The sequence below is a fragment of the Oncorhynchus tshawytscha genome, linkage group LG18, assembly GCF_018296145.1.
Source record: "Oncorhynchus tshawytscha isolate Ot180627B linkage group LG18, Otsh_v2.0, whole genome shotgun sequence".
Lineage (NCBI taxonomy): Eukaryota > Metazoa > Chordata > Actinopteri > Salmoniformes > Salmonidae > Oncorhynchus > Oncorhynchus tshawytscha.
The window spans coordinates 1,729,754-1,746,527 of record NC_056446.1 but is presented as its reverse complement, the minus strand read 5'-3'; the positions used below and the strand labels follow the sequence as shown (position 1 = coordinate 1,746,527).

At 45.8% G+C, this 16,774-nt stretch overlaps 1 protein-coding gene across 1 annotated transcript in view; it reads right to left on the bottom strand.

Annotated features, from left to right (window-relative positions):
- LOC112217389 (protein eva-1 homolog C-like) overlaps window positions 1-16,774 on the bottom strand; it is a 214,507-nt gene that overhangs the window by 140,712 nt on the left and 57,021 nt on the right. The window contains exons 3-4 of the mRNA XM_042300491.1: window positions 9,268-9,391; window positions 7,925-8,077 (exon numbers count right to left, since the gene is read on the bottom strand). Coding sequence (XP_042156425.1) covers window positions 7,925-8,077; window positions 9,268-9,391 — 277 coding nt within the window. The remainder of the gene's footprint in view (window positions 1-7,924; window positions 8,078-9,267; window positions 9,392-16,774) is intronic.

The following is a 16,774-nucleotide window of genomic DNA, read 5'->3' as shown; positions in this document are numbered from 1 at the left end:
TTCTCCTAGCTCCTATTTTTCCCCGTTAGTTCAGTGTATTTATCCCTGTGTTTCCGGTCTCTCTGTGCCAGTTTGTTTTGCCAAGTCTACCAGCGTTTCTCCTAGCTCCTATTTTTCCTCTTTTTTTTTCTTCTGGTTTTGACCCCTGCCTGTCCTGACGCTGAACCCGCATGCCTGACCACTCTGCCTGTCCTGACCTCGAGCCTGCCTATCCCCTTGTACTGTTTGGACTTGACCTGATCACTGAACCCCTGCCTGTCCTGACGCCGAACCCGCCTGCCTGACCACTCTGCCTGTCCTGACCTCGAGCCTGCCTATCCCCTTGTACTGTTTGGACTTGGACCTGATCACTGAACCCCTGCCTGTCCTGACGCCCGAACCCGCCTGCCTGACCACTCTGCCTGTCCTGACCTCGAGCCTGCCTATCCCCTTGTACTGTTTGGACTTGGACCTGATCACTGAACCCCTGCCTGTCCTGATGCCTGACCACTCTGCCTGTCCTGACCTCGAGCCTGCCTATCCCCTTGTACTGTTTGGACTTGGACCTGATCACTGAACCCCTGCCTGTCCTGACGCCGAACCCGCCTGCCTGACCACTCTGCCTGTCCTGACCTCGAGCCTGCCTATCCCCTTGTACTGTTTGGACTTGACCTGATCACTGAACCCCTGCCTGTCCTGACGCCGAACCCGCCTGCCTGACCACTCTGCCTGTCCTGACCTCGAGCCTGCCTATCCCCTTGTACTGTTTGGACTTGGACCTGATCACTGAACCCCTGCCTGTCCTGACGCCGAACCCGCCTGCCTGACCACTCTGCCTGTCCTGACCTCGAGCCTGCCTATCCCCTTGTACTGTTTGGACTTGGACCTGATCACTGAACCCCTGCCTGTCCTGATGCCGAACCCGCCTGCCTGACCACTCTGCCTGTCCTGACCTCGAGCCTGCCTATCCCCTTGTACTGTTTGGACTTGGACCTGATCACTGAACCCCTGCCTGTCCTGACGCCGAACCCGCCTGCCTGACCACTCTGCCTGTCCTGACCTCGAGCCTGCCTATCCCCTTGTACTGTTTGGACTTGGACCTGATCACTGAACCCCTGCCTGTCCTGATGCCGAACCCGCCCTGACCACTCTGCCTGTCCTGACCTCGAGCCTGCCTATCCCCTTGTACTGTTTGGACTTGACCTGATCACTGAACCCTGCCTGTCCTGATGCCGAACCCGCCTGCCTGACCACTCTGCCTGTCCTGACCTCGAGCCTGCCTATCCCCTTGTACTGTTTGGACTTGGACCTGATCACTGAACCCCTGCCTGTCCTGATGCCGAACCCGCATGCCTGACCACTCTGCCTGTCCTGACCTCGAGCCTGCCTATCCCCTTGTACTGTTTGGACTTGGACCTGATCACTGAACCCCTGCCTGTCCTGATGCCGAACCCGCCTGCCTGACCACTCTGCCTGTCCTGACCTCGAGCCTGCCTATCCCCTTGTACTGTTTGGACTTGGACCTGATCACTGAACCCCTGCCTGTCCTGATGCCGAACCCGCATGCCTGACCACTCTGCCTGTCCTGACCTCGAGCCTGCCTATCCCCTTGTACTGTTTGGACTTGGACCTGATCACTGAACCCCTGCCTGTCCTGATGCCGAACCCGCATGCCTGACCACTCTGCCTGTCCTGATGCCGAACCTGCCTGCCTGACCACTCTGCCTGTCCTGACCTCGAGCCTGCCTATCCCCTTGTACTGTTTGGACTTGACCTGATCACTGAACCCCTGCCTGTCCTGATGCCGAACCCGCCTGCCTGACCACTCTGCCTGTCCTGACCCGAGCCTGCCTGCCTGTACCTGACCTGATCACTGAACCCCTGCCTGTCCTGACCGAACCTCTGCCTGTGCCTGTCCTGACCTCGAGCCTGCCTATCCCCTTGTACTGTTTGGACTTGGACCTGATCACTGAACCCCTGCCTGTCCTGATGCCGAACCCGCATGCCTGACCACTCTGCCTGTCCTGACGCCGAACCCGCATGCCTGACCACTCTGCCTGTCCTGACGCCGAACCAGCATGCCTGACCACTCTGCCTGTCCTGACCTCGAGCCTGCCTATCCCCTTGTACTGTTTGGACTTGGACCTGATCACTGAACCCCTGCCTGTCCTGACGCCAAACCTGCATGCCTGACCACTCTGCCTGTGCTTACCTCGAGCCTGCCTATACCCTTGTACTGTTTGGACTTGGACCTGATCACTGAACCCCTGCCTGTCCTGACGCTGAACCCGCATGACTGACCACTCTGCCTGTCCTGACCTCGAGCCTGCCTATACCCTTGTACTGTTTGGACTTGATCACTGAACCCCTGCCTGTCCTGATGCTGAACCCGCATGCCTGACCACTCTGCCTGTCCTGACGCCGAACCCGCATGCCTGACCACTCTGCCTGTCCTGACGCCGAACCAGCATGCCTGACCACTCTGCCTGTCCTGACGCCGAACCCGCATACCTGACCACTCTGCCTGTCCTGACGTTGAACCCGCATGCCTGACCACTCTGCCTGTCCTGACGCTGAACCCGCATGCCTGACCACTCTGCCTGTCCTGACGCCGAACCTGCATGCCTGACCACTCTGCCTGTGCTTACCTCGAGCCTGCCTATACCCTTGTACTGTTTGGACTTGGACCTGATCACTGAACCCCTGCCCGTCCTGACCTCGAGCCTGCCTATCCCCTTGTACTGTTTGCACTCGGACCTGATCACTAAACCCCTGCCCGTCCTGACCTCGAGCCTGCCTATCCCCTTGTACTGTTTGCACTCGGACCTGATCACTGAACCTCTGCCTGTCCTGACCTCGAGCCTGCCTATCGCCTGGTACTTTTGCACTCGGACCTGATCACTGAACCTCTGCCTGTCCTGACCTCGAGCCTGCCTATCCCCTTGTACTGTTTGCACTCGGACCTGATCACTAAACCCCTGCCCGTCCTGACCTCGAGCCTGCCTATCCCCTTGTACTGTTTGCACTCTGACCTGATCACTGAACCTCTGCCTGTCCTGACCTCGAGCCTGCCTATCGCCTGGTACTGTTTGCACTCGGACCTGATCACTGAACCTCTGCCTGTCCTGACCTCGAGCCTGCCTATCGCCTGGTACTGTTTGGACTCTGACATGAACTCTCACCTGTCCTCGACCTGCCTTTTGCCTACCCCTTTTGAAAGAATAAATATCGGAGCTCAACCATCTGCCTCCTGTGTCTGCATTTGGGTGTCGCCTCGTGTCCTTATACATTTCGGAGACACTTCTATACAAAGCAACTTACAGAACTGGCAACATTAACTGACACCTTTAATCAGTATGTGGTCCAGGCAGGAATAGAACTCACAACTCTGGTTCTGGTCCTGTGCTCTATCCCACTGAGCCATTAGAAACTGAAGTAAAGGAGGAAGTAAGGGTGAGAGAGTGAAAATATTCTGAAGTGCCACCCTGAAATGACTATGTCGTTTTGTGTACTTAAATAAATTGTGTCTTATGAACCCATATGTGCTGGGCACCAATTGGTGTATGACACTTGAATAAAATAAATCAATCAATCAAATGAATCAACCGTTAACTTCCAGGTCGGTAGTGAACTAGGCCATTTAGAAACACATGTCTAAACATCTGACCCAGATTCAACCCAGCATGGTCTATAGATAGTCAGGAGAACCCGGCAGAGTGCCATCCCAACATCCGTGTCAATCCCGGAGAGTCTGCTAGTCAGACGTTCCTGAACGCTCCCAGGCCAGATCGGACACGCTGTAATTCCCCACCAGGATGTGTTGCCCTGGCAGGTTCTGAACGTTGTGGGAATGTTGAAACCAGAGCGGAGTAAGGCTTTCACACGTCAATAGGGTCGCAGCTTGCTCATCGAACCCCCACTACTCGCCCTCACTAAACTCTCTCCCTGCACGAAACCAGCCTGCTAGGTCTCCGACTCTATCTGTTATTATAGAGAGAACCAGAGTAGAGTCAAACACACACGGACTGTTCCAATACAGAAAGAAAACCTTTACATTTTTTAAATCTATTTAACCAGGCAAGTTAAGAACAAATTCTGATTTTCAATGACGGCCTAGGAACAGTGGGTTAACTGCCTGTTCAGGGGCAGAACAACAGATTTGTACCTTGTCAGCTTGGGGATTCGAACTTGCAACCTTCCGGTTACTAGTCCAACGCTCTAACCACTAGGCTACCCTGCCGCCCCATAACATATGTATGTTCTACTTGAGTTCATACTCAAATCAGCATACAATTTAAGGGCTCATTTCCAATTCATTAATTGCATTTGAATTCACTTTCTGAGTTGACTGAATTGTAAACAAAACTGACTGCAACCCTGCTATCAAACTGGCTCTTGGTATTAGATAGATCTTCATTTGTCTAGCCAAAGTTACATTGAGGACAATTTAGATGTCAGGGGGTGTGTGTGAAGCTAATGGGTCAGATGACAGAGTCCTGAACTTGGCCCTGTCCCCCTCGCTTTGAAGTTTCTTCTGATACCACCGCCACCCCCTCCTCCTCCAAATAAGAGGAGAGCACAGATCATAGGGCATGTGTGAGTGTGTACACGTGTGTGCTTGTGTGTGTGTTGATTTCAGAATAGCAGTCTTCTTCAGACTACAGAACCAGAGCAATACTTTTAAGGTGACTCCGTGAGCTGGAAAGCTATTCTGAGAACAACATCCTTCCTGCTCTTCACTGTACAGACAGGAATCAGCAACACACACACCTGAGCACCTGAGCAGACATCCCTTTGATTTCTCCATTAGTGAATGTTGGGTTAATGTTGGCATACACACACACACACACACACACACACACGATTTCAATTGACCTCATTACAGAAGAAGAACACAAGTGTACTGGACGTACCTTCCAGGCTCTATATCACACCACATTTTAAGACCAACCTAGAAAACTCAAGCACACACAGACAGTCTCTCCAGAGACACACATTTTAAGACCAACCTAGAAAACTCAAGCACACACAGACTGTCTCTCCAGACACCACATTTTAAGACCAACCTAGAAAACTCAAGCACACACAGACAGTCTCTCCAGAGACACACATTTGTCGTAGTATTCCACGGGAAGGAAAAAGCAATTAAGATAATTAACACTGTCTGTCTGGCCTGTCACTCAAGCACCCTCACTTCCTCTGCATGGTGACATGGAAGCCACATCAAAGACAAGAAGACACGGGGGATCAAGTAAGTGAACAGTTTGTGGGGCAGTGGGAGGGGGGGGTGAGAGAGGGAAAGTAACAATGACAGGGAGAATGAGAAAAAAAGGGATTGAGGGAGAAATTTCCGTCATATAAAAGAGCACAGATCTGTGCAAAATGTTCTGTTAACCCTCCCTATAACGGCCATTGTTGAGAAGGTTTCAAATGAATCAACTCTTACAGATTATGAGGTTCAGCACATTTTTGCACATATCTGTGCTCTTTTGAATGATGGATATGTCACCGTGAGTGTATTAGGCTGTGTATTAGGCTGTAAAGAGAGCCGTGAACCAAGTCTGACACACACACACACACACACTTCTGTCTTAATGGTAGTGAAACCGTATAGCCTCTTAAATGTAACTAAATGTCATCTAAAATGTAATCTACGTAAACCCCAAAAGTAATGATTCATCATGAGAGGACCATAAAAAATAACTAGTAATGCTGCATACTCCAAGAAAGGTTAACATCTCACCTTTCTGGTAAAAAATAGTTATACACTGCTGATGTGTAGTCACTTTTGAGGACATAAGTTCAAGTACACAGTACAGATATGATAACAATATGAAATATTTCCTATTCAACGAAACATTATGAATAAGGCTTGAAATAACTTAGTTTTTATTTCTAAATATAATATAATCCATTTATAAAACAACAAATTATAATATTTCACATTCCTTCCTAACTATAAAATACATATTTGTATATTTAGTGTTTGAGAAAACGTGCATATTTTGTAAAGGTCACTCTTGATCAAAATGTCTGCCCCCATGTCCTACAGAGCTATAACTTGGCCTTCTGAACTTGTTAGGAAGTCGCCTTTCATCTCATATCCATCTTAAAATCTGTTAATTATTTTGATTACTGGCTATAAATCGATCTCTAAACGTGCTACATTGACGAAACCACTATCTAATGCTGCGTTCCGATTAGGGTTGAATGGCGGATACACGGTTACTGAGATTTACCACCCAAAACCCTCCCTTTTCCAGGGATAAATAACTGCGAGAAACCGGTCAATTATAATAAATGAGTTATATGAACATCATGGCATGAAAGGGAACTGTTCAATTCTATGCGATCAACACTCAGGGTGGGGACGGTTCACAATGCATGTAGACCCATCATCTCATTATGGTAACTTTTTTGCTTGTGACAGGTAGGCCTACATTTGCTACAGTAATATTAAGAATGAATGTGGATTTAATTGACCCATCTCCATCTGGCTTTTGGAGTTCACCTTGTTTTGTAAAGATTAAACTCATTTTAATTGGAGCTGCAGAGTTTTAAAACAGCCTATCACTAAATGATTGTTGCTTTAAATCACTTTACTCGCGAGCACTCTCACAGTCTTTCATCAACTCCATTCAAATGAGATATCCTGTTCTAGATTGATATTTAGCCCTATACAGTACCTTCGGAAAATATTCAGACCCCTTGACTTTTTACATATTTTGAAACGTTACAGCCTTATTCGAAAATGGATTAAATAAAAACATTTCCTCAGCAATCTACACACAATACCCCATAATGACAAAGGGAAAACAGGTTCTTTGACATTTTTGCTAATTTGAAAAATAAGTCAAACTGAAATACCTTATTTCCATAAGTACTCAGACCTTTTGCTATGAGACTCGACATTGAGCTCAGGTGCAAGAAGTTTGGAACCACCAAGACTCCTCCTAGAGCTGGCCGCCCGGCCAAACCGAGCAGTCGGGGGAGAAGGGTCTTGGTCAGGGAGGTGACCAAGAACCCAATGAGTAGAGTAGGTGGCCGGATGGAAGCACATTTCAGCCCACTTGGAGTTTGCCAAAGGGAACCTAAAGACTCTTAGACCATGATAAACAAGATTCTCTGGACGGATGAAACCAACCTGGTTTCATCCAACCTGACAGTACTTGAGAGGATCTGCAGAGAAGAATGGTAGCGTCATACCCAAGAAGACTCAAGGCTGTAATCGCTGCCAAAGGTGCTTTAATAAACAAAGTTCTGAGTGAAGGGTTCTGACTACTTATGTAAATGTGATATTTCCGCTGTGTTTTTTGGCACTGTACAAGTGACCGGTCGGGAGTAGGCTACTAAGTGACAGCGAGTGAAGAGCAAAATAATCCTAAAATGTCCACACCCTAATTGTTAGCTAACCAATACCCAGACAGATATTCAGTGAAAATAAAAACATCATTGATTTATCAAGACCAGTCCCCATGCTGGTCTCAGAGCAGCGCGAAACGGTGCTGAAATAGTTGACCACACGCGGGTTGGCTATTGCTTCAAATCCTATTATAATAATTGGATGACTTTGGGTGTTCCAGTAAGCAACACTTTGTTGCCTTCGCTAACCTACTTTATCTTTAAAAGAACTCCAGCACAGTGAAGAGAAAGGAACCTTAAATAATTCAATAATAAAGCGATTGAACCCGCCAGGTATTTTGACTCAGCCTGTCGGAGGTGAAGGTCCAGAGCTCACAGGTGTGCCTGGCATGGATTTCACTCACCAATGACGAGTGACTCTCCGCCAATAACGCCTGGCTCTGGACCAATGCATCATATACCCCAAGTTTAAGACCCAGGAGAAACTCTAGGTCCTCGTCATTACAAAGACGCTTTAGGCCCAGAGTTCTGGGCCCAGAGGTCAAGGAAAACTCCAGGTTCTATACATGGGTGATGGTCTTACCTTCGGACGACGCCCTCCTGTGGTGGGTAGGACACTCCAGGGTACCCTGCTGGGTCCGACCGAACATGGCCGAGTAGACGGCGATCTGCATTCCCCGTTTACAGGTCAGCTTCATTCTCTCCTCCTCGCACGCCACCTTACTCTTATACTCATCTGGTTTAGAAGATGGGGTGAGAGAGACCTTAGTATTATTGCACACACACACACTTTAACCCTTTTTGTCAGACTCAGGCTTACTCTGAAGTTTGACTTTTATATTTTCCATATGAGTGTGCTTTTGTGCATATTCCAGTGTGTGTTCTCCATACTTCTTTCCATTCATCCTTTTCCAAGCGCCCTTAGCCTTTTCTCAATCCTTCTGTACTACAACACTGAAATCTCCATCCCAACCTCTCTCCCCATCCATCTTTCCTCCCTCTTTCTCTCCTTCTCACAGTGGAGTGTATAATTCCAGGCAGACCCAGAATAACAGTGAAGTAATCCCACCACCCAGAATGTTGTAGTAACTAAAGTAGCGTGCCAAATGGCACCCTATTCCCTATGTAATGGAATATTTTACATACTAGCCCTATGAGCCCTGGTCAAAAGTAGTGCACTACTGTTTCTAGGGAATAGGGTGCCATTTGGGACACAGCCTTAAGTCCATTCATGTCATTCCTGAGGCGTGGTATGGTCATTCACACTCACTCCACTGACCCCTCCCCTACCCTGACCATGAACCAATCATGTCACTTAACCAATATATTCTGGCGAGAGAGAAATGTCTCAGTGTGATCTAAGTGGGATTTTAGTGAGGCGTAACAAGAAGGTGTCACTTCCTCTGAAAGGGAGAGGGAGGGAGAAAGAGAGAGCTGGGTTTGCATTCAATACATATTAGTATTCTCAGTATTATCTCCTTCCCTCTGGCTCGTTCTCTCTCCCTCTTTGTGTGTGTATGTGTGTGTGTCTCTCTCTCTCTCTCTCTCTCTCTCTCTCCCCCTCTTTGTGAATGTGTGTCTCTCTCTCTCTCCCTCTGTGTATGTGTGTCTCTCTCTCTCTCGCTCTCTCTCCCTCTTTGTGCATGTGTCTCTCTCTCTCTCTCTCTCTCCCTCTTTGTGCATGTGTCTCTCTCTCTCTCTCTCTCTTCCTCTTTGTGAATGTGTGTCTCTCTCTCTCTGTGTCCATAGTTTTGATATCGTGGCTAATGGAGGTACTTTGGGTATTGAGCTCTGTCACAGGTCACTGGACTCTGTGTGTGGAATACCTGTGCATGGCTAAACATAGGCTTCCGCTATCTCAGAGAGAGAGACAGACAGACAGTTGAAGGAGGAGTTTAAACTATAAAGAGACTTTGGGGAACTTACTAGGCCTGCAGTTGTACCACACAATGAGGTGTTTGCTGCTGCTGGGGCACGGGTCCATCCCAAAGAGACGACTGTTGACAAGGACCTTACAGCTCCTCCTGTCCTGGCACTCATCCAACATTTTCTGAAGAGAGAGAGAGAGAGAGATTGAGGTAGGGAGGGAGGAAGGGAGAGAGAGAGGGGAAGAGAGAGGGAGAGAGAGCAATGAGCAAGCATCGGTGAGATCGGCGGCACACAAACCTAAAACCACTTCAAAACACCCTAAGTCCCCTTCTCCTCCCACGCCATGGGAACAGTAGAACGGATGCAAAGAAGCTACACTCCAGTCACTTCCGTGTATCAGATTTCAGTCGGACACCTTTCCTTCTTGTTCTTGTTTTGACACAGCTGAGTAACATTCTAGAATCTAGCACGTTCCACACCAAGGAATTGAGGAATTCCCCTTCCGTCTCACCAAATTCCCTGGAAGTTTATTGAAAAATAACAAAAAGGCAGGAGTTCAGTCATTTCCACCCCAGAACGCATCACACTGTTGACATGGGCCGCCCTTATGCTGGGAGGTGCCTATTTATGATTGACCACAGTGTGGCACTGGGAGTTGTGATGGGTAGGACGGTGCCCACCGCCGGCGAAGCTAGCACTCGAGCTGTGAGTTCCACTAAAACAAACAGAGACATATAGGAGACCACCTCCCAGTGTTCTTCAGGTGTGTGCTGCCGACGTTTATGTCATGTCTTCGCGCTTCATTAAGGAGACACAATGGCCAGGGATGTGATATATTAGAAAAAACAGCTTGTGACATCATACCCCCAGAATGAACAGAGTGGTAAAAAACAGCTTGTGACATCCTACCCCCAGAATGAACAGAGTGGTAAAAAACAGCTTGTGACATCATACCCCCAGAATGAACAGAGTGGTAAAAACAGCTTGTGACATCATACCCCCAGAATGAACAGAGTGGTAAAAAACAGCTTGTGACATCATACCCCCAGAATGAACAGAGTGGTAAAAAACAGCTTGTGACATCCTACCCCCAGAATGAACAGAGTGGTAAAAAACAGCTTGTGACATCCGACCCCAGAATGAACAGAGTGGTAAAAAACAGCTTGTGACATCATACCCCCAGAATGAACAGAGTGGTAAAAAACAGCTTGTGACATCCTACCCCCAGAATGAACAGAGTGGTAAAAAACAGCTTGTGACATCCTACCCCCAGAATGAACAGAGTGGTAAAAAAAAACTTGTGACATCATACCCCCAGAATGAACAGAGTGGTAAAAAACAGCTTGTGACATCATACCCCCAGAATGAACAGAGTGGTAAAAAACAGCTTGTGACATCATACCCCAGAATGAACAGAGTGGTAAAAAACAGCTTGTGACATCATACCCCCAGAATGAACAGAGTGGTAAAAAACAGCTTGTGACATCATACCCCCAGAATGAACAGAGTGGTAAAAAACAGCTTGTGACATCCTACCCCAGAATGAACAGAGTGGTAAAAAACAGCTTGTGACATCATACCCCCAGAATGAACAGAGTGGTAAAAAACAGCTTGTGACATCATACCCCCAGAATGAACAGAGTGGTAAAAAACAGCTTGTGACATCATACCCCCAGAATGAACAGAGTGGTAAAAAACAGCTTGTGACATCCTACCCCCAGAATGAACAGAGTGGTAAAAAACAGCTTGTGACATCCTACCCCCAGAATGAACAGAGTGGTAAAAAACAGCTTGTGACATCCTACCCCCAGAATGAACAGAGTGGTAAAAAACAGCTTGTGACATCATACCCCCAGAATGAACAGAGTGGTAAAAAACAGCTTGTGACATCATACCCCCAGAATGAACAGAGTGGTAAAAAACAGCTTGTGACATCATACCCCCAGAATGAACAGAGTGGTAAAAAACAGCTTGTGACATCATACCCCCAGAATGAACAGAGTGGTAAAAAACAGCTTGTGACATCATACCCCCAGAATGAACAGAGTGGTAAAAAACAGCTTGTGACATCCTACCCCCAGAATGAACAGAGTGGTAAAAAACAGCTTGTGACATCCTACCCCCAGAATGAACAGAGTGGTAAAAAACAGCTTGTGACATCATACCCCCAGAATGAACAGAGTGGTAAAAAACAGCTTGTGACATCCTACCCCCAGAATGACATCATATCCTACCCCCAGAATGAACAGAGTGGTAAAAAACAGCTTGTGACATCCTACCCCCAGAATGAACAGAGTGGTAAAAAACAGCTTGTGACATCATACCCCCAGAATGAACAGAGTGGTAAAAAACAGCTTGTGACATCATACCCCCAGAATGAACAGAGTGGTAAAAAACAGCTTGTGACATCATACCCCCAGAATGAACAGAGTGGTAAAAAACAGCTTTGTGAGTGGTAAAAACAGCTTGTGACATCTACCCCCAGAATGAACAGAGTGGTAAAAAACAGCTTGTGACATCCTACCCCCAGAATGAACAGAGTGGTAAAAAACAGCTTGTGACATCCTACCCCCAGAATGAACAGAGTGGTAAAAAACAGCTTGTGACATCCTACCCCAGAATGAACAGAGTGGTAAAAAACAGCTTGTGACATCTACCCCCAGAATGAACAGAGTGGTAAAAAACAGCTTGTGACATCATACCCCCAGAATGAACAGAGTGGTAAAAAACAGCTTGTGACATCATACCCCCAGAATGAACAGAGTGGTAAAAAACAGCTTGTGACATCATACCCCCAGAATGAACAGAGTGGTAAAAAACAGCTTGTGACATCATACCCCCAGAATGAACAGAGTGGTAAAAAACAGCTTGTGACATCATACCCCCAGAATGAACAGAGTGGTAAAAAACAGCTTGTGACATCATACCCCCAGAATGAACAGAGTGGTAAAAAACAGCTTGTGACATCATACCCCCAGAATGAACAGAGTGGTAAAAAACAGCTTGTGACATCATACCCCCAGAATGAACAGAGTGGTAAAAAACAGCTTGTGACATCATACCCCCAGAATGAACAGAGTGGTAAAAAACAGCTTGTGACATCATACCCCCAGAATGAACAGAGTGGTAAAAAACAGCTTGTGACATCATACCCCCAGAATGAACAGAGTGGTAAAAAACAGCTTGTGACATCATACCCCCAGAATGAACAGAGTGGTAAAAAACAGCTTGTGACATCCTACCCCCAGAATGAACAGAGTGGTAAAAAACAGCTTGTGACATCATACCCCCAGAATGAACAGAGTGGTAAAAAACAGCTTGTGACATCCTACCCCCAGAATGAACAGAGTGGTAAAAAACAGCTTGTGACATCATACCCCCAGAATGAACAGAGTGGTAAAAACAGCTTGTGACATCCTACCCCCAGAATGAACAGAGTGGTAAAAAACAGCTTGTGACATCATACCCCCAGAATGAACAGAGTGGTAAAAAACAGCTTGTGACATCATACCCCCAGAATGAACAGAGTGGTAAAAAACAGCTTGTGACATCCTACCCCCAGAATGAACAGAGTGGTAAAAAACAGCTTGTGACATCATACCCCCAGAATGAACAGAGTGGTAAAAAACAGCTTGTGACATCATACCCCCAGAATGAACAGAGTGGTAAAAAACAGCTTGTGACATCCTACCCCCAGAATGAACAGAGTGGTAAAAAACAGCTTGTGACATCATACCCCCAGAATGAACAGAGTGGTAAAAAACAGCTTGTGACATCCTACCCCCAGAATGAACAGAGTGGTAAAAAACAGCTTGTGACATCCTACCCCCAGAATGAACAGAGTGGTAAAAAACAGCTTGTGACATCATGTCTACCTGTTTTCATAGTGTTTTATGTCTGTTGAAATGGGGATCACAAGGATTCAAACCAGCTGCTTTATTGTGGAAAAGTTAGTGGCGAACCACTGATCCATTAATAGCTCTTTGTCTGTTGGCAAGGTTAGGGACACTCACACAAACAAGAGGTGTGTAAGTGTTTTCATCTTACATATTTGACAAACATGGTTACATTGTGCATGTTTGTTTATACAGTATTTACTGTCCTCACTGGGATTTGAACGGTCCTCCCATCTTCCTGCTACTCCACCATGTCCGTGTCATCTATCGGTTAATCTGACTATTCTCATCATGAATATGATTTGATTGACTTATTTCAGCAATTTAAGGGCTTTCAGTACAGTTGTCTAATGTTGGTGGGGCATGTCAACCTGTTTTAAAGCACTCCTGAATCACTATGATCAATACAAGTTTTTCTTGAGTGTACTTTTAACAGAGCTGAGATTTATTTGCATTCACCCTATCGTTTACAGCCTTCCACCTATCAAGTTGTTTCAGATCTACACAAGTGCCTAGGGAGGAAGGGGTAGGGTTTATTCTGGGCAGGACAGAGCCAAACTATACTGGCCCAATAAGCACATGTCCTAGAGATATTCCTTATTGGGACAGTGGTTAGTGAGTTCATCATTGCTGCTGGTGGCCTGGGTTTGAGATCCACTAGAGGAATTGCTATGCTCTCACATTCTTAGCAAAATACGTTAATGTAATTATTTGTCAACAGTTACAACACACCTATCTGATCTAATTAAAATTAGTTTCTCATTGAAATATAGGAATCTGTAAGATTTCCCCTTGAGCACAAATTATGACCACATTTCCACTACCTCATAAATGATCAGTATTTATTAGTTCTATATAGCTGAGCAACCCAAAGAGAACTCAATCAACTTTTTGAAATCCATACCATATCATTGAGAAACACATTTGAATTAGAGCAAGTAGGTGTGTTGTAATGATATTCGATTGCTGAGAATGTGAGAGTAGGGTGACTCTGAGCGGGTTTCGAAGCCAGGCCACTATCAACAATGACGAACGCCCTAACCACTGTCCCGATAAGGGATCTTTTTTAGGGCATGTGCTTATTGGGCCACAATAGCTAGGCCCTGTCCGGAAAAACCCTAACCTCTCCTCCCTAGGAACATACTGAAACAAGTTGATAGGTGTAAGCAATAGGTTGAATGCAGTTTGAATTCTATCTCAGCTCTGTTAAAAGTACACTCAATAAAACTATTTTATTGATCATAGTGAGTCAGGAGTGCTTTAAAACAGGTTAACACGCCTCACCAACATCAGACAACTATACTGAAAGCCCAATGATGAGAATAGTCCGATTAAGCGATACCTGACATGAACATGTTGGTGTGGCGGGAAGATCTGAGTATTGTGAACCAAGAGGTTGTGAGTTCAAATCCCAGGTGGGGACATGTTGAATAATAATTACTGTATAAATGAACGTGTCAAATATGTAAGTAAAAAACACTATGTTAAAGCACTGTGTGTGTGAGGATGTCCCTAACCATGCCTACAGACATAGAGCTATGACTACCACTTTGTGTAGCCGTTAGCGATGATGCTAATGTAATGACAACAGCAGCAAGGTTGTGATGTTTAATGACATTTTCTTTCCTGTGTTGGAGCATGTGTCTACCACTTTGTGTAGCCGTTAGCGATGATGCTAATGTAATGACAACTAGGGCTTGGGCAGTATACCGTACATACTGGGCTATTTGGAAATAGCCACAGGATTTTTCTTTTCAATACCATCAATACCGTTGAGGCTATTTGACGGTTTTTCAATGCATCTTAATATTTGTCGCTACTTTTTAAGTAAATACCTGTAGTCAACTTGTGCAATACAACAGGAGATAAAGCAGATTGCGTTCTTCATTCCACTTCACATTATTTTACATGATGAAGCTTATTTCCCCAGAACAGCAGACCCAGGCACATGTTTGTAAACAGCACAACGTGAGAAAGTGGGAGCAGGTGAGTCCAGCTGTGTGTTGACAGGTGATGCCTCTTATATTGAAAGGCAATAGTGTTGTTTTGTTTCAATCGAGTGATCAGGGACTTGCAACTATAGTTTTCCTTCCAAGAAGGAACATATTCAGCAGAAAATAAAGTTAATCTTACATTTTACCGGAGAAAAGTAGTCTGGCTACACCTAGAAATGTACCTGGGAAAAGTAGCTATACATCAGTCAGAGAGCTGTCTGTTGATAGAATACCCATTTGTGAATTCTCATCTAGTGGAGAAGTGCAACTGAAGCAGAAAATGTGTCTGATGCCAAGCAGAAATTGCAATAAGCATTTTAGGCCAGCATTTACACAAACACAGAAAGATATTTCTTATGCCGTTTGTCCTTTTTTCCGGCGTTTAACTTGCTAGCAAATATTTTTTTACAAATCAACATTTGCTTTATTAGATCAAGCATTTTTTTAAATGAAATTGTTTGCTAGTAAGTGGCTGAATTAATAAGGTGATGGGGCATCATATTGTGTAAGCTTTCTGCCGTGTTTGAGAAGTCAAAGCCCTTTGGATGAGTTATCTGTAGGATATCTTGATTTCCTTGCGTTTTTTTCTACTCTCCGTTCTCAGTCCATCTGCTCCTCCCCCATCTTCTCCGAGCAGAGCAGGAAGACTCCACACAGACACACATGCTGCTCCAGGACCAGGACTGTTCTTCCTTCAGACAAGCACGCATCCAAACATGGTTCATTTGCACAATGTCTCTTGTTCACATTTGCTTGTAAATATCCAAACTCCCCCCAAATGACATTCGTTAGCTATGTATACATTTATGAGCTGGATTGTCTGTCTTTACAATTATTTTATTTTTGTTTGTGTTCATTGACATATTTACCTAACAGGCTCCACAGAAACTCGCTATTAATTGCATTCTGGTAATAGATGCCCAATGGGCTTCTTTTTTTTTGACACCCCTTTGTGTACTAAATCAGTAATACCGTTAATCCCAAGATAAGGAAAGGACGGTATGACGATATGAAAATCTGGATATCGCCCAACCCTAAAGACAACCGTATTCTGGTAGATGGAAAGGCTTTCTCAAAAACCTTCTCAATTAAATGCTTACTACAAAGTAGCCTATGCTAACCTGCAGTTGCGATGCGTCTACCTCTCTCAAAGAGTGCAATGTGTGAAGTCAGAACATCTGCTGTCTCAGCCACTGCCTGTCACCAAGGGAGTACCCCAAGGCACGATCCTAGGTCCCATGCTCTTCTCAATTTCCATCAACAACAGAGCTCAGTTGAGTCTTATACTCAGCTGGCCCCTCCCCAGATTTTGAGTTCTGAACACCTCTACAAAAGGTCACGTGGCCCCCGCCTCCTCCACCGTTGTGCCTACTACCTCTGAGGGTTTAGAGTTTGAGGTAGTAACCTCATACAATTACCGGAAGTATGGCTTGATGGTACACTGTCCTTTTCTCAGCACATTTCAAAGCTGCAGGCTAAGGTTAAATCTAGACTTGGTATCAAACTTTGTAGACTCCTTCATAAAATCTCATGTGCAATCATTGCCATCATATGTGAAAGAATTTATAACCAAGATCTCACCAATAACGGATTAATAGAATTCTGCTCACATTAGATGTCGAGAGTCTGTACTCCAGCATTCCCCACGCGGTGGGTCTGGCAACCCTAGCTCAC